The sequence below is a fragment of the Prunus dulcis genome, chromosome 1, assembly GCF_902201215.1.
Source record: "Prunus dulcis chromosome 1, ALMONDv2, whole genome shotgun sequence".
NCBI lineage: Eukaryota > Viridiplantae > Streptophyta > Magnoliopsida > Rosales > Rosaceae > Prunus > Prunus dulcis.
In genome coordinates, this window is record NC_047650.1 from 17,211,198 (window position 1) to 17,231,937 (window position 20,740).

Below are 20,740 nucleotides of genomic sequence, written 5' to 3' on the forward strand. Positions count from 1 at the left end.
ATAAAACCTCTCATTCTCATTCTCTTCTCTTCCCAACCCAACCCAACCCCCACATACAGTTCCCACCCAACACTAGCCAGCCACCTCTCTCTTTCTCTCCTTCTCCCTAGTCCCTCCCGACTGTCGTCCTTCTCTTCCACCCAAACAAAATCAGATAAACTAGATTTGGCGATGATTATGTAATTATTATTAGTAATATAAAAATGGGTTAGTTACAATATTCCAGATTTAGTTGGGGGGAAGATGAAGCATGACAAATCAGATCAAGAATGAGGGTTTGGTTGTGTTACATTTTCAAGTTTGAAAAGAAATCAGACCTTCTGGCTCCACAAGTAAAAAACGGCCATGACGTAGGCTTGAGCGGCAGTGATGGGGGTGGAGTAGGAGCCGGGCCAAATTCTGGAGCGCTTGTTAGGTTCTTGAATCTCAGCCACCCACTTGCCCCACTTCCTCATCCTTATCCCCTTGTACGGCTTGTCGTTCTCAACCCCTCACTTCCTATTAGTTTTTGCCACACCTCCTCCATCGTTCATCTTCTTCTTCTCCTTCTTCTTCTGGTTCTTCAATTGTTGTCGAGTTTGGTGTTTGGGTTTTTGTGGTTGTGAGAATGCAAAACGAGTGGGTTGTTTTTTGGAGGAGAGAGGGTTTGCATGCTACTTGGCCACCAAGCTTGTCATCTGGGTAAGCCTCCGCGTCTCTAAAACCCAACAAAAGAAAATAAAAGGTTTAATCCCCAAATAAATCCAAATTCACCGACACAATCCCACCGTTACTTCTGGCAATGGTTCTGGTTGTGACGATTGAGAAGAAGGAGACGAGGAAGTGAATTGAGTTGGGGGTGAAGATGAGGATGACATCGTTTTGCTTGATGTCGACCTTGAGCAAGGCATGAGTGAGCTTGGAGACTAGGGATTTGAGCTGGCAATGGTGAAAGTCTTATTTATCTTCATAATGTAACATGTACTGCTCACATGACTAAATTTAATAGAAAATGTAACGATAGGACTAATGGACCAAATAATATACAATTGATGGACTATTTAAATGAATAATTTAATTAAGGGGCCAAAATATAAATCAGGTATAAATTTGAAGGCCATTTGAGTAAATAACTCAAGATTCTTCTTTGTCTTTAAATCTGTGAAAGGTGGTGGACAAAACCCTAATTTAAAGGCCTCCATTGTGGGTGCTCTAAGAAAAGCTAACTTGCTCTAAGGAACTTTCCATTCCTAAGTACTTTCTCCAAGGGCTGAACAATTACTCCTAATATTCCATTTAGGAAACTGCCCAGTTGTGAATTGACTTCTCATTCGCCCAACGTTTCATACAATTTGCGTGAAACTGAAACACAGTTTCATATAAAACTCGAAGTGTGGGTAGGTGGTGCTCAAAAAGACTTGTGGAGGCCATGGATGCTTCGGATGTATGTCCAACTGAGGAGGCCATTAAGGCTTTTCTGGAATACTTGGTCGACCCAATACTTCCACCTAGATCTTCTCTGCGTGATATCCCATCGCTCTCTCAACAAGAATCAGTTGCCAAACAGGTGTTCTTTTTTCGTTTCATGATGCATTTTGTGTTAAAAAATCAAACTTTAACCTGTGCTTTGTGTTAAAATTTGCATGGTGTATAAAATTCTCATATTTATTTAGTTTTGGACTTTGCTTCCCGTCCACTGGAAGTAGGAATAGTTTCTTGCCAACCACAGTTTCATATGTTTGCAAAAATTTTCCTCTTTGTGTTCTTTTAATAAATTATTTTTGCAAATGTGTTAAAAAGTGATTTGCAAGGATGAGTGTCTTCTTGGGTAGGAGGAAAACATTGTCCTTTAGTGTTTTTTTTAAACCTCAATTTTCCTTGAGTCTTCATTTCTCTAAATTTCTTTTAACTATTTGCTTTGCTTGTGAAATTGGTTTCCCTTACCCTTAGGTTCATGCTGTTGTGTTACTATACAACTACTATCACCGAAAGCAATGCCCGGATCTAGAAGTTTTGAACTTCGATTCGTTTTGCAAGTTGGTTTTGGTTCTGAAACCAGCCCTGCTGCCTCATATGAAATTCATGCAAAAGCCCAGTGATACTGAGTTGGATGACCTGGAGAAACAACTCTCAGTGACAGAAAAAACAATCATGGATGCATGCAACATGTCTTTAAGGTTGGATGCATCAAAGGATGTTCCAAATACAGAGGGATGGCCAATTTCTAAAGTTACCGTCTTTTTGGTTGACCCCAAGAAGGAGAACTGCTTATTGCTATTCAGTCTCATTACCCAGGGGGTTTGGTCGGTGATTGAAAAAGATTTAGATGTCGCAGTGCACAGTTCAGAAGATCAAACGGAGGCAAAACATGTAAACAGAAACAAAAGAGTCACTGGAAAACCTTCAAGAGTTGAATCAAGGACTGATGAAGCTAGCTTCCGGAAACTTGCATATTCAGCAGTTAGTGAAGCTGCAGGTATGCAAATTTCCTTATATACTACTTTTCGAGATGTATTGAGTCCAACAGTTCCTGATCTCTTCTGCCTTTTGTTTTGCTGATCCGGACACAGAGAATCAAGCAAATTATTCTTGAACTTGAAAATCATTTTCAAGGTTCCTCTTTTTTTTTTTTTTGGTCGAACTTTTTCAAGGTTCATGCATTACAGATTTAATTAATGTAATTTCCTGTGTCTAAGTATCCAAATCCTTGTGTTCTAGGACCTTTTTCTGCTTCCAATTGTCTAACAGACTAGCTGACACATAAATATGATTCTTGTGAACGGAATAGGTATTAATCAAACAGATCTTCTGGTTTTGGAAAGCCACGTTGTATTTTCTGTGAGTAAAGAAAAGGCGGCTGTTTGCTTCTTTATAATTCAATGCACCAAAACAGTCAGTGAGGAGATTATTCAAATTCCTATTCAAGATGTTATTGACAGGTATGGTTGTAGAAAGAGACTTCTTTGTTTGGTTTTTTTTTTGGGTGCTTTGAGGGGTTAAGGTGGAAAACGTGGTCGGATTAAGGGTGCATTATACTTTGTGTCAGTTGTTAGATCGTTTTAATGTTATGCACTATTGGATATTATATTACATGTTTTAAACATATTTGTTAATGTAAACTCGAAAGTGTCAGGAAATGGGTTGGGTTTGAAAATAATAGGGTTTGTGTTTTGAGTGATGAACAGTAATGATTTATCATATTACTGCTCTCCACTGTTTTAATTTTTATGCTAACATCATGTCCTTGCTTTTCGAGTAGTCTGCAGGGTCCTCTGGTCGGAAAGAGTTCCAGCAGTTGGACAGTTACACCAGTCGTCGAGTACTTCCATGTGCTTCCTTATGCTGGGATTTTGTTAGACTGGTTTTCTAGGTGTGCTTTTACTTTCTTGATATTTTGTAGTTTTTTTTCTTTTTGTCTAATTAGAAACACAATAATTGTGCATAGTAGTTTTTGTGTCTTCGATGCAGATTTCTAGCTGCAGTACTAGTAATTATAATCCTTGGACATCCTCTTTAGTACATGATTCTATTATTGCCTCTTATGCTTGATTGAAACATTCTTCAGGATAAAGAGTATTTGGCTGAGGTTTATTTTTTCCGAAACAAATGTCAATGGCTATTACATCACATTTCGGTACTGTAAGATGCAAAGAATCTTACTAATATTAATCCTTGTAATTTATTATTATTATTATATATTTACTCTTTTAAGATTAACACTTGACCTACCCATTTGCAAGGCTCATTTGAACCCATTTGTCAGGTCTTAGCTGTTAGCTACCCTGCCATGACACGGTACCACATAACTTCGGTAGCACCTTTTTCGACACGCTGGAATACGAGATTCGTTAGCTCATCATGTCCTTATTTTGTGATGTGTGTTTAGCGTAGGTCGTAGAAACAAACAAACCTCAGTGTTTTCTATCTTTGGTAACATTGCCAAAACACTTGAGGCCAGTGTTGAAACTCATTGTTTTATGAACTTTTATAGAAACATTGAACGAATAAATGGTGAATTTAGCCATAGGAACTTTTTTGCTCCTCTATTCGTTATTGGGATTATAGGAACTTTCTATTTGATTTCATGTAGCAGCACTGCTTGAATACTGATTTAACATCTCCAAATTGTCTTTTATTTACCTAACATGTGTTTTTCTCACTTGCAGGAGAGAATCCTCAAATGGTTTGCAAGATTCAAGGCTAGACAAGGAAAATATAACTGTAAACAGCCCTGATAGGGTTGAAACACCTTGCAAGCTAGAACTTGATAAAAGCCGAGACAAGTCTCATGAAAAAGGTATCATGATAGAGAATGTTGAAAACACAAGTGGTTCTAATCCTCAATCATGGAAGCAGAAAGATACAAGTGGATGTTGCAAGACAAGTTTGGCTGATGCCTTCAATGGGCCTCAGAAAATGGAAGTGGATGACTCTTCCATGGTCGCCTTGCAGAATGAACAGAGTTGTAAGAATATTTCAAGCACCATTCAAATTGTCAAATACCATGTAGAGAATCTTGAAAAAGATACACCCAGATCTAAACCTCAATCAAGGGAGCAGAAAGATACCACTGGATGTTGCAAGACAAGTTTGGCTGATGCTTTCAGTGGGCCTCAGAAAATTGAGGTAGATGACTCTCCCATGGTTCCCTCACAAAATAGAGAACCCTGCAAGAATATATTAAGCACCATTCAAGATTCCAACATGACATCCTGTAATGAAAATGGATTAAATTGCTCAGCAAGTAATGTTAATGTAAAAGTTTAGACTTCTTTACCCACTTCAACATTTTTCCTTCTCTACATCTCATATGTGTGTCTGTAGTTCCCTGTGATTTCTAGGTACACACTCGTGCTTAGAAAAAATTTAGTGGGGCTTACCAAATGTAGGTTGAGGTTAACAAATCTGTGGTTGTTGGTTTTTTTTCACTTATTACATCTCAAGTACTTCACTTATTACATGTCAGATTAAGACATTTAAAAAAAAAAAAAAAAAAAAAGTGTCATATGTTAAGGTACTCAAGCAGACTTTTATGCTTAAATTTCAAGTGCAGATCAGTTCTTTTGTTTTATTAGGCCTAGAATCTTTAGAGTTTCTACTTAACATAATTAGATTCTTTAAAATTATTTCTATATCATCTGATAGCCTGTTGCCTGGTGGGCAGGTCAAGGTGGTGAACTCAAAAACAAGGCCATTCATTACTGACTGCGGAGCTAAAAAAATTGTTGCTGGAAAGAAGATCTGTTCCATTGACTCGTCAGATCAAGATGGTATAGATGATTCTGCCATTGTCACCTATCAATCAAGTTCCGAAGATCTTTACAAGCTTCAGATTGCTATAGCTTCTAAAGAAAACATCTTGTCACAAACTGCTTTGAAAGTTCTTATGAAAAGAAGGGATGACCTGGTAATACTTTTTTTTCTTTCCATAATTACCTTGGCGTCCTGATCTAATTACTAGTAGGATGAGTTCCTTCTAGATAATCAAACGCATAGTATGAATGTCCATTCAGAGATTGTTGGATGGAATTAGTCTAATGTACAGTTGACTCATGTCTTCTATAGATAAGGTAACTGGGAGTGGCCTGAGCACATGTGCATATGGCACCAGTAAAGTTGCTATAGCCCAATCAGATATACCAAATTGAGATGGTGCAATTTTGTTTGCAATTTTTCATCCTTCAAAGTTCAAATTGTTGTATACCAGTCAGTCCCTCAACAATTAGAATGGTTAAATACACGAGACTCTGTTCGTGGACCTATCGAATGGTTAAATTTTACATCCTTCCGCTGTAACATATTTGCTTTACTAGTTTTTATATTTTTTATATTTAAAATGAACTTGTTCTTTTTAGACTCATTTGCTCATCCATGCAGTCTCTTCAGCAGCGGAATATTGAGGATGAGATTGCTCAGTGTGATAAAAAAATCCAGACAATTTTAAATGGTATTATTTTCTTTCAAGTTATTCGATTTTGGTTATTTATTTATCCTCCCTCCACCCTTTCTGCCCCATTTTTTCTCTTAAACTTTTCTATTTTACATGTTTACACTCAAATGTACAAAGTATACGAGAAAGTCCAATCACAACAAGATCTTAAACTGGATAAGCTTCTTGTCTGGTAACCCCACCAAGTTAGCATTCATAATGGTGGCAGGTGGGAGAGTAAAAACTGATGCCATAAACTGATTTTTGAGTTGTACTGTTTTTAATTGTTAGTTCTTCCATGATGAGAATCTGAAGTGTTCCTTGAATTTTAGTCCATTATAAGACTACTATTTCCTATATGCTGGAATTGCGGCGTGCCAAGTATGTTGAAATGACCATAATTTAGAAGTCTTGAATACTGCCTTAAGTAGAATCTAAATGTAAGTGCCTTGCATCTGCAGAGTACCAAAAGATGATCAGTGACTCAATGCTGACCTTGTGGTCGTACCCTTTTTTTTTTTTTTTTTTTTCCTTATGAACTAGTTTGAAACCTATTTGATGCATGGAACCTAATTTTTTTTGTTTCTGTATTTTTTTGGTTTAAGTTATGTTTGACATATCAAACTAAGAAACTAATTTGTGGTATTGTATCTATTTAAGCAAAGAAAACAAGCTAACTCAATCAAATTCATCTGTTTATAACTTTCATTTTAAGAAAATATTATAAAACAAGGCAGCTCACGATGCCACTGCATGAACTCAATATGTAAAATAGTTGTACCTCCCTGCTTATTAGACAAAATAATCAAAGCCAATGCCAAAAACTGTTAGTGGTAAAACTGTTAGTGGCCTCACTTTGGATTATGTTAGACTATATAGTTCATGGACCCCTAAAAAAAGATATTGTGAAATTTAAGGACTCTCCACTTTGTCTTGGCCATTTATGGTACGCAGGTTACCAAAATTTGGAAAACAATCTCAAGTATTAGAATCCAACCTTTGATTAAAAAATCAAACCATAATAGGCTAATTGAAAAATGAAGCATAAGTGGTGGTAAATCAAGCCTAACAACCTTCTAACACTTCTTATGATCAGAAGTAAAAAAGCTAGGTAAAAGCACTTTATAGTTGGGGAGATTACCAAAACTGAAAAGTGTAGAAGTTTGAAATTATGTGTCCCTTGTTTGAACTTAATACTTAGCACACGTTGTGCACATGGTGAAACACTATTGTCTTGAACAGTGTTTTTTCATATGTATATATTTATTGGTAAAGACTTGGAATTGCAAGGTGTTGGAGTCTATCCCTACATATTTAGAGGTAAGGGCTCCTGTGCAATGGTTGTACAGTACTTGACGTATACTTCCATATCAATTTTTTTCACTACAATAGGTGGTGAAGATGACTTGGCACTAAAGGTAGAGTCCATTATAGAAGGTTGTAATGATGTCTGTGTAAGAAGTGGAAGGACTCATCGACTGCTTGATGACCAACTCCCCCAAAGTAGCAAGAGGAAGAAGTTGTCAGAGGCCATTCTCAAAGAGCAAAATCCATGCCAGGCAAGTTCCCCTATTGGATTGTATCTTCTCATTGCTTATGCCAATTGAGAATTGAAGGTTTATGAGAATAGGCATTCCATTAAAATCCCATTTGAGACATCTTCAAGGTTCTATTCTTTTGCATCCTACAAAACAAATTTTAAGAGTTGGCTTCAAAAGAAGTATAAGAAGTTTCTTGGGTTATTCATTGGGTGTTTTCCCATTCGTTCAGAACTTTTGTTGCTTTTGGTAGAGGGAAAAGGAAAAAGTTTTGCAGGATTATGGAGCTTTGGCAATTTTGGGTAGCCTGGTTAGGGAGAAATAGCAGAATCTTTTAGGGTAAAAGTGAGGAGGTAGTTGACTTCTTATGGGATACACTTATATTTCAGGGCGTCGGTTACTAACGGTTTTTAAGACTTTCCTTTTTTCTTGCTGAATGTGGACTAGGATGCAGAAATTTCTAGGTTTTTGGCTGTTTCTGTTTGGTCTTGGTGTGCCTCTAGAGATAAAAGCATGTTGGGCTTCTCTTACTTTGTTTCCTTTGTTGATGATTGTTCCAGAATATCTGAGCATTGGAACTGCTTTGCAAAATATCTTACAATTTACCAATGAGCTCTTGGTCTTCATCTGCGTTAACAAGCCACTGATCTATCGTATTTGGCTAAAGACATCATTGGTTCGAATTATTGTTGAACTCTATGCTTTGGAACCTTGTGCAAGTTGGTTTTCATTGTAGGAGTCTTTAGCTCTTCTATGAAATCCCCACTCATTTTTATTCAGATTTAGATATAGAAGTTGCAAATTAGGAGCTTACAGATTTGATTTCTTATACATTCTTATAACACTGTCAACTTGGCAGGATCTCGATGATGCATGCTATGAAAACAATTGGGTATTACCAACTTATCGTGTATCCCCATCAGATGGTAAGATCATTTATATTTGAACTGTTTTTATTTTCACATGCAATTTAAACTGTGCTTTTAAATAGAATTGATTTTGCTATGGGGAAAAAAGGATGTTATATCTATGCTTAATGTTCCTCTGATCTTGTTGCTGTTCCTGCACTTTATATGAAAAAGGATTTTTTCTACGACCTTTCAATATTTAGTTAATCAGGTAGGATTTTCTTTTTGTTTTTTTAATCATGTTGGACTGCTTTGGGGATTCTTTTTTGGGCAATAATGTGGCCGAGCCACGCCAATTTAATCTTCCAAAGGTTTAGAATGTGCTGGGATTGTCATCTTTGACTTTCATGATCCATCAAATGTTTTATAAAATAATCCTTACTAGCTTCTATCCACCAGATCCCTTCTTTTAACCTCTTTCAGCATTGTACTGAAATTCATAAACCTAAAGATTGAGACATTATTAAGTGTTGGTGGGTCTTCCTTGTCTTCCTTCGTATCTCACAGCTGTGTTTTTGGTGTAAAGCTATTGATTTGATTAGAACTTGCATAAAAATTCTGGAAACTGGTTATTCTGCAGTAGGGTTTTAGTTCTGCCTTTTGGAGAACTTGCCTGGTAATGTAACCTCTAGAAGATCATCGTTGAAATTAACAACGTATCCTGCATTAGTAGATTAATCGACTGCAATGAAGAGTTAAAACTAATGGTAATTTATTTGTGTTTGAAAGGTGGATTCCAAGCTGAGGTGACAGTAAAAGGGATGGATTTTGATTGTTCAAGTGGGGGTGACCTGTGTTCCAATCCTCGTGAGGCAAGAGAATCGGCTGCAGCTCAAATTCTGGTAAAATTGCGAAGTATGGCAGGCCAGGCCCAGCAGTTCTAGGTTCTTTGTTGGAAAGATAGAAACTGCATTTTGCTGAAGATTGTTAGTTCAGGTTTTTGTTTGGCTTCAGTAAAGTCAAAAGGAAGTAGAGGGAAAAATATCAATGCATTATCAAATATATACAAGAAAGTGTTAACGCATCCTTAAGTATCCTAACAAATATATACCAAAAAATGCTAATGCATCATGTATTAAGACATATGTATTTATATATATATTATATATATATATTCTCTTTTGGGCTATTTTGTAAACGTACGTATTAGACTGACGCTAACTTTCATAACAAGTCCTTTGCCTCCTAGCTGTGGCGTGTGGATTGTTAACTTTGGTGTTTGAATCAGAGAGCTATGGATTAATTTGTCACTCTCAAATAGGTTTTCGATGAGCTCATCTCTTTATATGTGGGTGCCCTACCTTTCTATGTATTATTACCTGTGAGTTACCATGTGAGTTTATCACACAGGTCTCAAGTTTGATAGGTTTTGAAGTATTTGATATAAAATTTCAGATTTAGAATCAAGGTCTCGAAATGGAGGTCTCAAGTTTAAATCCTTCTTCTAAGACCAAAAATAAATTAAAAAAACCTTAAATGACGGGATTGTGGACATGCAACATCACTTAGTATCATTTCAAGTTTCTTATTCTTTATTTAAAATCCTTAGTAAAAAGATTATTAAATCTTTCGCATTTCCTTTTCCTCACGCATCTCTTTCTTCTCCCACCTCACTGCAGCCAGTCTCCTCCCTTCTTCCCCTTTCACCTCCTCCCCTTTTTTTTTTCTCATCTTTTAGTCGAAATTTATGTGATTCATTCCGTAATGGAACTAACAGGTTCATCTAATCACAATAACTAATCTTGTTCTTGAGAAAGGACAGAAGGCTTGAAAAGTAGGCAAGTGTGTGCATGGAATTGGCAACGAAGGTGGAACTATTGATCAGAGTATACCATGATATATAGGATTTGCACCACAATCTCTTCAGGCCTTTAGCAGAAGTAGCCTGTCATTTTGTTCTTTGATATTTATCTTCAATTAGCGTTGGTTATGACACAAACAACACTAACGACCCAAAAAAACAAACCTTTATATCAACGGTTCTTTTATCCATTTTTTACTTTTGAATTCTGAATATATTCGAGACTTGCGTCATGGAAATGGAAATATCTTTTATGTGGTTGAGTTTAATTTTGTGTGATCAAAGAAATCATATAGAGAATCGAGGTTCTCCTTCTTCGAGAGGTTTGTTTGCGCCTTGAAATTCCACAAGGGCAAACCGATGGATGGATCTGGTGAAGGAGAAAGTAAAAATGTTTAAACCAAAGCCCCCAAGACATGTTCTTGCATGTCTCACGCCAAACAAATGTCCAAGTTTACCAAGCATTTTAAAATTTTAAAATAAAAAAAAAAAAAGATTTCCAATTTTACCTCCATATGAAATGGCAAAGGGGCAAGTGAACTACTCTGAATTAATCTAATTTTAATCTAAAGTAAACTATATATTTTAATTTAATTTACAGGAAGGGGGATTTAAACTTGAGTTCAAAAGGACATACTCACTACCCTAACCAACTAATTACCACGTTTGCGAAAGCTTAAGTTTTCTGTTAAAGAAGAATTGACAGATCCGACAAAATGAGACTTCATAAAATTTAAAATATGAAGTTAGAGGGTGAGCGAAAATAAGTGCGGGAAGACAAAAAGAGAGATATACTACAAGGAAAGAGAAGTAACCGAATATTTGTCCTACTTTTTTGGCAAGAAACTGTTCTCAACATTGTATGGTTTTAAACCTGGTGTTTTGGTCGAAAGGTTTTAAACCTGGTTGATTAGGCACAATCCCAACCGATTTGATTTTCCTGAACGGCATTGATAACCTAGTATAAGTAGGATCCTCATATGGATACTATACCCTCAATTACGATGGCGTCTACAAGAGCGACTTTACCTCGTATTCGGCTAAAAAATTGTGCATCTAATACATTATGTGGGCATGCTTAAGTCATTACGAATCTTTTCATGTTATAACATAAGGAGACTAATAATTAAAACACAACTGATGGATTCGTCACAACACGTCAGCATGCCATGTAAAGATCAGATGTATACACAAAAAGTTTGAGAGAGATAGGGAGATCTATATAACTCAACAAATCTGCAATAAAAAGAAGATCCCGACTTTACATCTGACTAAAGGATTTATACTTTGTTTTTAAGAAATCATAAATTTGCTTCACCCTCCGCAAATTTTAATAAATACCTCAAAATTGAAGGCTTGGTGCCATCTATATCACCTTTGTGCTTGATGTCAAAAATGCCCTTCATAATTCTAGTATAAAGCCTCTCTAGCTGTGGAATGTCATAGTTTTCAGTCCTTTCCACAAAAAGTTGCCTAACAGACTCTATTTGGTTTGTCATCTCACCATCTGACATAGTGATGTCTTGGGATCCAATCACATGAGAATTATGGCCAGAAATTTCTCCAGAAGTTTCATGCTGATGGGAGGATTCTGGCACTTCAGGATTAGTTTCATTTGTCTCAGGTCCCTGCGATGACTTGGACAGTATTGAATCCTGAAGCCATGACTTGTCCTCTGCAGTTGAAGCTGATCATCACCAGGAAAGTTAACATCAAGAAGTGAAATTGTGATCTTATTCATAGAAGGCAGGAAAAAAAAATTGAAAACCATGTTCAACTAACAAGCATATCAAATTACAAAATAAGGCTTCAGAATGACTTTTGGAATGCTAGAAGACACTTTATAAGGAAAGATACATATTTGTACTTCAACATTTAGAGCATGTGACATTGGACTACACCAACGGCCTTGATTAAGCCTTCATTTCTCCATTCGTCCAATCTCTTTAGCCTTTAGCCTTCTTTCTTATGAGGGCTCTCGAGAATAAATATTTCAAAATTACAGGAGGCAACCAAGAGCAGTCCTAAAGTCACTCAACTCTAGACGCTAGACAGTAAATTGAATATTGAAAAATAAAACATTTAGTTACATTTAAAATATAAAACATGTTTATAGCCATGGAAAGGCTCAGAGTTACCTGCATGTGCGGGCTCAACATTCCTGTTTGGCCATTTCAAAACCTCATAATTTTCATCCACATGTACCTCCAGCTGGGGCTCTACATTCCTCTTTGGCTGTTTCAAAGCCTCATAATTTTGATCCACTGGCACCTCCGGCTGGGGCTCGACATTCCTCTTTGGCCGTCTGCAAGCCTCATAATTTTGATCCACAGGCACCTCCAGCTGGACATTACGAAGTCGAGCACTTGCTCTAGTGACAGTTCCCAGCTGTACAACAGGTATCACGGGGAAAGTAGATACCCCTAAACCATCTGGAATATGTTCTGGACCACCTTCAGCTGCAATCTTGTCACAATATGCAACTAGTGCAGGGTCCATTTGTGACAGCATCCCATGTACCTGAGGAGAAAAATAATACATATAAGAAATGCAAAAGCCAAAAGCCTCAAATAAAATACATAAATAATAATAATAATAACAGTCAAACTTACTGCGTCTCGAAGCTCATGAGCTCTGCTAACAATCCTAGCACCATTATAATCATCTCCATTGTAAGCCTGAATTCAAGATAGCAGAATACATAAAACTGACACATGATACAATTTACAAAACAAACACAATGACAACAACAATTTTGGGCTTTCTTTGCACAACATATTCTTGAACATAGAAATCAGAAAATCAAAAATCAAAAATCAAGAGCGAGAGCATGATGTTTTTCAAATATTCCCAGTTTTTATGTTTTGCATGATTTTGGTATAAATTATAATTTATAATACAAAATAAATATAATAAAAAAAGAAATGCCTAGGCGCCGCTCCAAGGCCCCAGTTACTCCTCTAGGCGCTAGGCCCCTGCCTGCCACTCGCCTACCACCTAGCGATTTTTCGAACATTGTACGTTGGTAGAAGGGGAATAAAATCCAAACTCGAAAGAAGTGCAAATGAACTACCATGAGACACCATGCTTCTTAAAAGTTAAATCTAAGGAAAAAGAAATGCCACGTCACGAGACATCAAAGAACAGAAGGCAACATAAAACAGAATAACATGTCATGATTACAAAAACAGAACAAAATGAAATGGCCAACCTCCTTAGTCCTCTCAGTCTATCGGATGTCATTGCAATTATTATAAATTAACAGGTAAAAACTACAGCAAGCACCACAAACCTTTGCGTTGGAAACTATTAGATCAACATCTTGCAGGAATGAAGAACATGTAATATACTGCCCAGAGTCTACATTCTGCAGCAGCTTAGCCACATCAATAGGGTTCTGAATGATTGTGCGATAGTTTGGAGCATCTTCCTCTGACACAGGATAGTGGAAAGCACCAAACCTCTTATCATATAAAAGTCTGCAGCATAGGAAAAAAAAGTATATAAGTAGAGACAAATTATATATATAATGAATCATTCTCATGCCATGAGCCAAATGGCCCCTATTCCATAAACATGAGGCAATCCAACCAAAAAAAAAAAAAAAAACAAAGCTTGACTAAACAGAAGCCTCAATATCTTAATTTAAGCAAAACAGATACTACTTACAGACGAGGAAAGGAAAAAGATGAGGAAGTATTACAAAAAATTACAACGGTACAGTTTCCAAATTGTTCATTAAATTCACTCTTTGTAAACCACGGGCAAATGCAAGTAACCAGTAAGAAGATACACCAATCATCACAAAGGGACACGGACACAGTAAGGATTATCTAACCTATTGCAAACATCTCTGAGGCACATCCGCAATCGGCGAAGGGCATGCTGCTCAGCTTCTACCTTGGCTTTTAACTCCGAGACCTTTGGACCACTTGCCACTTTTGGAGCCTTGGGAAGTTCAGGAACAGATACTGATTCTTGAGAATTTTTTGTTATGCCCTCTAACAAAACTGACAAAGCAGCTTCGATGAGACGGTCAAAAAACAAAAATCTGTCTTCAGTAGATGGTTTGCCCAACTGATAGCTGATAACAAAATGCAAAAATATGACTAGAATCATAGCCATGAAAAATACTCAATAAATTATCACAGATGATTTATGAACTAAATAAAAATAAAACTATGATAAGAGAATAAATTGATAAATCTTAAATTAGGTATTTCTGTATAGTAGTGAAATAACATCATATTACAATCCAGGGAAAATTTCAAAACATAAAGCTTTTAGAAACCATCAGGTAATCACACAACATGTGAAAACCGAAATCTCTTTGCTATAATTGTTTATTAAGAGTGTAAGGAGAAAATCTTAGTGGTGGAAGTCTAATATTAGCTGCCATGGTTTTTTCATCAATTTTCAAGAATCTTAAAAACAGTTCTTTGACAACCCAAGAAATGCCATGTATAATACCTATAATGCAGACTCTTAGGGTATGAGGATTGGGAATGGCAGCTTGGCACACCACAAACCTCAGATCATGTAGCAGTTGAGCAGGCTTGAATCCAATGTGTTTACACTTTCATAGGTAGATTTTAATCTTAGACTTTTAAACTTTCCATCTAAAGTAAAATGAGCCTCATCTTCAAAAAGGTTTGTTTCTTCCTTTCGCAATACAACTAATGGATTACATCACCAAAAACAAGATATATGAATAAAAGTCTACAAAGAAAACAATTTTTCAATCTCCAGTGTAGCTCCTAATAGTTAAAAAATTTCTTTTGAAAGCAATTTATTATGTTATCCTGCCTTTTTTTTTTCTTTTTTTTTTTCCTCTTTTCTGTTTGCTTCCCAAAAGGTACTGTTCAATCAGGATGAAAAATTATGTTCCCTTCTAAAAGCTGAAAATAAAAAAGAGAACAAGAAAGTCTTGAAGACGCAAACCAAATGCTACTGTGTTTGATCCAATTAGGGTTAGGAAGTTGCAAACCAAATGCTACTGAAATATTAACGATTTATTTTTCAGGAAAGACAAATAAAAGATTAGGAAGTTGCATACCAGCAAAAAAAATGTCTCAGACAGAAACACAGCATTTGGATTCACAAATAATGGTTGGTTTTTAATAAATGATAACATACACTGAACGATCAGAAAATATTGAAGAAGCTGTGGCATCAACTTCAGCAGGTGGGACTGATGATGTTGCAAGCAGTAATATTGGCAAGTCTGATGGTAATTCTTCTAGCAACGTCAGCAAAACAGCTCGGAGCTGCTCATGTGCCTGCAGAATGAATCCATCAACCTCAAATAGCACAAAATAGACTAGTAGAATCTGATCATTGACAGCCATTTAATTAACAATGATATGAAACATTAGCATGCACTCACTGTCTCCCACCAAAGATTGAGCTGAGGCAAATAGAGAATTGATGGGGTTGTTCTCCTTGCTTCACCAAATATATGTACCAATGCCTCGTCTGGTGTCTTTGCACTAGGATCAGATAGAAGAGATGGAAGTCCTAAAGAATGAACAGGGAATTTCTCGAGTTCGTGTAAAATAGCAGGGCCAAGATGATCCTGTAAAACTAAAGCAGTAAGTAAATTTAGTTTGTCTTCCCATTACAACCAATTTGTCAATACAAAGAGGATCCACGATAATTACCAGACCAGAACCTTCACCGCCACATAGCAGAAGCCGAGGCCTGTAGACAAGAGGAATTGCAGAGCCAGAGGAGAGCATAGCAAGCTTGGTTAACTGTGATGTCACTGCAAGGGGGGGGAAAATATCGGATATATAGTTCATGGAATTTCGGAGATGCCTTTGCAGGCATGGTGCAACTACCAAGGACAATGGCCTGGAGTGCACAACCGCTCCTCTGTGAGCAGCTGGAGTAATTGTTGACATTGCTTCAACAAAGTGATACTTTTCAACCTTTACTGAGTCAACATCAATTACAAATTTATCATCACTTGTGTAAACCTGAGGATATTTTTCACGGAAAGCACGAATGGCAGCTTCAGTACAAAGAGCTTTTAAATCAGCACCACAATATCCAACACAACTAGCTGCAAGTTCCAGTTTTAGCTCCCCTGAAGGAGGATGCTTCCATTTTCGAGTATGAATGTCCAAAATTTCAGAGCGTGCCTCACAGCCTGGCAAAGGAAAGTTGAATTCACGGTCAAATCTACCAGGGCGTCGGAGGGCTCCATCAATTGCATCAATCCGGTTGGTTGCTCCAATCAAAACAACTTGTCCACGGGAATCAAGACCATCCATCAAAGCAAGCAAAGTGGACACAATAGAATTATGAATTTGCTCTTGTTTGCTGGACCTTACAGGAGCAAGTCCATCTATTTCATCAAAGAATATTATTGAAGGTTGATTTCTTTGAGCTTCCTCAAAAAGTAGTTTTAATTGTCTTTCAGCCTCACCCACCCATTTGCTTAGCACATCTGCACCCTTCCGCATGTAAAAGCTGACTTTCTGGCCAGCCTTGGATGCAGCACAGGCTAATGCTCTGGCAATCAATGTTTTCCCAGTCCCAGGAGGACCACATAACAAAACCCCCCTTGGTGGGGTAATATGATAACTCGCAAAGAAATCTGGATATAATAGAGGAAAGAAAACCATTTCCTTCAAAGCATCAATATATTCAGAAAGCCCCCCTATATCATCAAAACTCACACTCTCATCAACCTGCAATGGTTGTATGTCTGCCCCTCCCTTTGAGCTCGGCCCAGCAGTTTGAATTCCAGAAGTTAAAGTGGCAAAAGCATCACCCTGATGACCCCAACCTGACGCAGCAACATTCAACCCCCATGCTGTTGTTCCATGCGTGTCTAGTCCCCCAAAAAGCCATGGTGGTCCAGATCTGCTCCCACCTCGGCCCCAGGGAATTGCAGGGCCTTGATCTAGTTCGTCCACAAGAAGGGAGTCATCAGAATCATCAGTCCTTGTCATTCGATGGCGCTTATGAACTCGTGATCCACCCTTTCTCACATCCCTACCAACCTTTGTCCCCATTCCTTGACGCAACACTCTTCGAGGAGATCTTGGTCTTAGCTTACGGACATCTGCACGATTTCGAAGATCGTATCGTCTTCTTCCTTCTTGTTCTTCTTCACCCTCCTCATCATCACCATCTTCATCACCATCACCATCACCATCATCGTCACCATCACCATCACCCACATCTTCTCCGTCACCTTCATTTTGACCATCATCTGCCTCATTGTATTCTATGTCATTCCCATTTTCAGTTTCCTCTTGGTCAATCTTCTCTTCTGAAGTATCCTGCTCATCATCAAACCGCAAAACCAACTGTTCTCTTGATGCCTTTAATCGACGAGGGCGCAATCCTTCACGACGAGGTGTTTGTCTAGTCTCCAATATCTTTTTATGCTTGGGAGATGATGGCTCATCTTTACACGCACTATTATGAACCTGATTTTTCATAGATTTACCTGTAGCTTTCTGAAACCAAAACAAGCCCAAAATTCAGTTCAGGCAACATATCATGTTTTACAAGCTTCGATACTACCTTCATAAAAGTAACATGCATAGTTGAGTACAAAACCTCACCATTATATCTAAATCCTCACTTCCAGAACTGTCATCTGTTGTGTAAAGGTCACGATTCTTTGTTTCCTTTCTCTTCCTTGTAGAGCGTCGGAGATTGGATGCTTCTGCCTGAAAACAAATGCAGAAAAAAAAAAAAAAAAAAAATTATATATGTGCATATATCAGAGACTTCACATGAGAAATGGGAAGTGAGGATTAGGTCATCTTCACTCCTGCCCTAACCTAAACCCTTCCCCAAATTTAAATTTAAGCGAAATCACTTAAAACCCCACTCCAACCCTTCCCTAAAATTTCTCCTAATTTGAGAAATCCCAGTACTTTTATGTAAAATCACTTAAAACCCTTCCCTGACCATTATTTAAGTCACATGCAAAATCAAAGCAAACAAACTAAATAAACAAACGTGCAGATTCACATCACAATTCCCTCAAAAACCCTACTAAAAATCAAAACCCTAAAATCATAACCGCACGAATCATTAAACCTAGCAAACAACAGAACAAAACAAATATAATAACATCATATCCAATCAATTTCATGCAAACAAGAACCATATTATTAAGAACTGAAGAAAGTTCCGTCTTACATTATGGTTATTGGAGTCAGGGGGAGTACTGGGTTGCGTGGATCTTTGGGAACGGCTGCCATGGCGCATTATCTTAGCAATATGAGAAGCCGCAGTTCTGGTCTTCGTCTTGTTCTTCCGATTTCTCCGTTTTTGAATGAGGCTGGAGGTGCTTGTGTTGTAATAGTACATGCTTCGCCCGTACGCTGTGGGCCGTCTCCTCACCCTTCCGCTCGTCCGTACCGGCTCCGAAGCCGGCCCATCAGATCGCTTATGCATTTATATAAAAATAAAAATAAACTTATATAAATGCAGAAATGGAAATTTATGGAAAAGGAAACAATGAAATTAATTTTTGTTTTTCATTTTCGTGGAAGCAAAAATGGCAATTAAAGGGAAAAGGAGGAATTTAAGGAGGAAGCTCTGGTGTGTTCGGTAAAGTGGAGGACTAGGGTTTTGTACACAGACACAGTACAGAAGGAGAGGGAAGAAGGGGGCGTTTGGCTCCACGGGGAAAACGGATTTTTTATTTTTTTATACTCTCGAAACTCACTCTCCGTTTAATTAGATTGTACTCTGTAAGGCTGTGTTTGGTGGGAGATTGAATTAACGCGTTATTTGTTAACAAAAGTAGCCCATTTAAATTTGAATACGGCACCCTTCTTAATTGGCCTTTACTTGGTTTTTTCTATCGCATCCTCCAATAAATGGAGAAATTATATAATAATATGGTATCACTGCGTTACATTCTGTCAATATTGTTGTCAAATATAGGGATAAAATAGTCCTAAATCGGGCCCTCTCTCTCTCTCTCTCTCTCTCTCTCTCTCTCTCAATTGGCTTTTATCATCACATTCTACGAGGCCCAAAATCTTATATCTGCGTATCAAGAATTTCTTGGGATCTTTCTGGATGTGTCTCTCATATCTTCTCTTGTCAAGCCCATGAGAAAAATTGGATAAAGATAACTTGAATCAAGAGGTTTTGAGGGAGAATTGGAACCCAATATCTAGTTTGAAAAACAGTTCAAATTTTTTTTAAAGATACGTGGCAATATCTGAGTGGAAGTGTTACATAATGGGATAATTGTTGAATTGGATACCTGGACGATACGCCTAGGAATCTTGATTGTTAACTCACGGGTGAACATCATTAGTCTACTTTCTTTCCTCGCTTACTTGCTTAAAAGCTTTTTACCAAATAGATTTGACCCAAGGGTCACTAAACTCTTTAAAGAGATATTTCGTCATATAACCATTCTTAGCATTAAAACTATAACTAAACCCTACACCATTTTAATTTCTATAAACAAACCCAAAAAATGACAACTTTCCTTATTGAATTTAATTTTGATTATTAAACTACTTTAATGCCCTATTGAGTGTTTTGGGCTTTTTTATGAGGTTTTGGGGTTTGGTTTATTTTAAGAAATCAATGATAGTTTTGTAATTTAAAAGAAGTTAAAAGTATTTTTGTTATGTTGTAAATGGGCTTTGGGTGTGTTTCTAAAGTCCATTTCATATAGGTTTTTTTTAATAATTTGGGCTTCTATATTGGGCATAATAGTGAATCTCCCTAAATTCCTCCAAAATTCTGAATCACCCCACGAAGCTACTTATTCTATTTTGCTTATTCACCGAGTCGTGAATCAACTCACGAGCCTCCTGGCCGATACCATAGTACATTGTCTTTTCCAAGGCTTCAAACTCAGGCTCATCTGCCAGGATCGCCTCGTCCTTCGATTTCGCATATTGAGAAGAGCCAGACCCAACTACTAGTTTCGATGAAAGAAAAGGGACTCCTAGCTTTGATTACTCATCCGCCAGAGACTACTAGGGAAGATGAACCACTTTTCTTTTTTGGATAAGATTTAGGCACAAAAGGCTATTTTGCATTCAAGATATGCACTCATATCCCGAAAGAAATGCACTCATATCCTGAAAGAAATGCACTCATATCCCGAAAGAAATGCACTCATATCTTGAAAGAAATGCACTCATATCCCGAAAGAAATGCACATAGTTTAAGCATGTTCCACCACATTTTCTGGAGGGACAAAGAAAAGCATTCCTTGCTTTTACCCTCTCCGCTCAGAGACGGGAACTTAATCCAAAGAGCTCGCACATAAACATGGAATTTCTACCCCGTTCTCCCGATCGAAAACATCTGAGCCTTCTATATCAGTATGCATGTGAGTATGCAAGTCGTCTGCGATTTTGTTGCCAAAAGTTAGCCACATAATCCTCAAATATCCCTCTCTCAAAAGGAGCAAGATGCGAGAGAAGGGCAGGAGGTTCACTAAATCAGAAGCAAGGATCGGAAGTCGAAGTGATGGTTTGCGTAAATATGTATATAAGATGGCGGATGGAAACACTAGTCAAACTGAAATTCTTAGGCCCTTTCTTATGCTGTTATTGGGTCCTCATCAAGCCCGTTAAAG

The 20,740-nt window shown here is 37.5% G+C and overlaps 2 protein-coding genes across 6 annotated transcripts; one reads left to right on the forward strand and one right to left on the reverse strand.

The window, feature by feature from the left end:
* The first annotated feature begins 1,187 nt into the window (after positions 1–1,187).
* LOC117615781 lies at positions 1,188–9,492 on the forward strand. Of its 5 annotated transcripts, none has more exons than XM_034344932.1 (10): positions 1,188–1,546; positions 1,930–2,455; positions 2,768–2,918; positions 3,239–3,349; positions 4,146–4,605; positions 5,144–5,386; positions 5,857–5,926; positions 7,301–7,467; positions 8,306–8,372; positions 9,084–9,492. In XM_034344932.1, the coding sequence occupies exons 1-10, from the start codon at positions 1,409–1,411 to the stop codon at positions 9,236–9,238; spliced, it is 2,088 nt and encodes a 695-aa protein (XP_034200823.1). In that variant the 5' UTR covers positions 1,188–1,408; the 3' UTR covers positions 9,239–9,492. The 5 variants fall into 5 exon arrangements, 4 of the variants coding, with proteins under 4 accessions (XP_034200823.1, XP_034200825.1, XP_034200826.1 ...); XM_034344934.1 differs by lacking the exon at positions 7,301–7,467 and adding an exon at positions 8,007–8,122; XR_004584058.1 differs by lacking the exon at positions 7,301–7,467 and having other exon boundaries at positions 9,084–9,140.
* Positions 9,493–11,281: 1,789 nt separating this feature from the next.
* Positions 11,282–18,892, reverse strand: LOC117631447 (ATPase family AAA domain-containing protein At1g05910). Its single transcript, XM_034364603.1, has 10 exons — positions 18,322–18,892; positions 17,736–17,843; positions 15,816–17,627; positions 15,542–15,730; positions 15,292–15,434; positions 13,994–14,239; positions 13,448–13,634; positions 12,768–12,833; positions 12,294–12,675; positions 11,282–11,842 (listed from the first exon to the last, which is right to left on the reverse strand). The coding sequence occupies exons 1-10, from the start codon at positions 18,577–18,579 to the stop codon at positions 11,457–11,459; spliced, it is 3,777 nt and encodes a 1,258-aa protein (XP_034220494.1). The 5' UTR covers positions 18,580–18,892; the 3' UTR covers positions 11,282–11,456.
* Positions 18,893–20,740: the final 1,848 nt, after the last annotated feature.

What these genes read in the sequence shown, in the direction of transcription:
- LOC117615781 (XM_034344932.1), top strand. Translation starts at nt 1,409, where the DNA reads ATGGATGCTTCGGATGTATGTCCAACTGAGGAGGCCATTAAGGCTTTT. An exon ending in AGCAGTTAGTGAAGCTGCAG is followed by an intron (nt 2,456 to 2,767) that starts GTATGCAAATTT and finishes TGAACGGAATAG; the next exon opens with GTATTAATCAAACAGATCTT. An exon ending in TTGTTAGACTGGTTTTCTAG is followed by an intron (nt 3,350 to 4,145) that starts GTGTGCTTTTAC and finishes TCTCACTTGCAG; the next exon opens with GAGAGAATCCTCAAATGGTT.
- LOC117631447 (XM_034364603.1), bottom strand. Translation starts at nt 18,579, where the DNA reads ATGCATAAGCGATCTGATGGGCCGGCTTCGGAGCCGGTACGGACGAGC. An exon ending in CTGACTCCAATAACCATAAT is followed by an intron (nt 17,844 to 18,321) that starts GTAAGACGGAAC and finishes ATTTGTTTTCAG; the next exon opens with GCAGAAGCATCCAATCTCCG. An exon ending in GCGGTGAAGGTTCTGGTCTG is followed by an intron (nt 15,731 to 15,815) that starts GTAATTATCGTG and finishes TTAGTTTTACAG; the next exon opens with GATCATCTTGGCCCTGCTAT.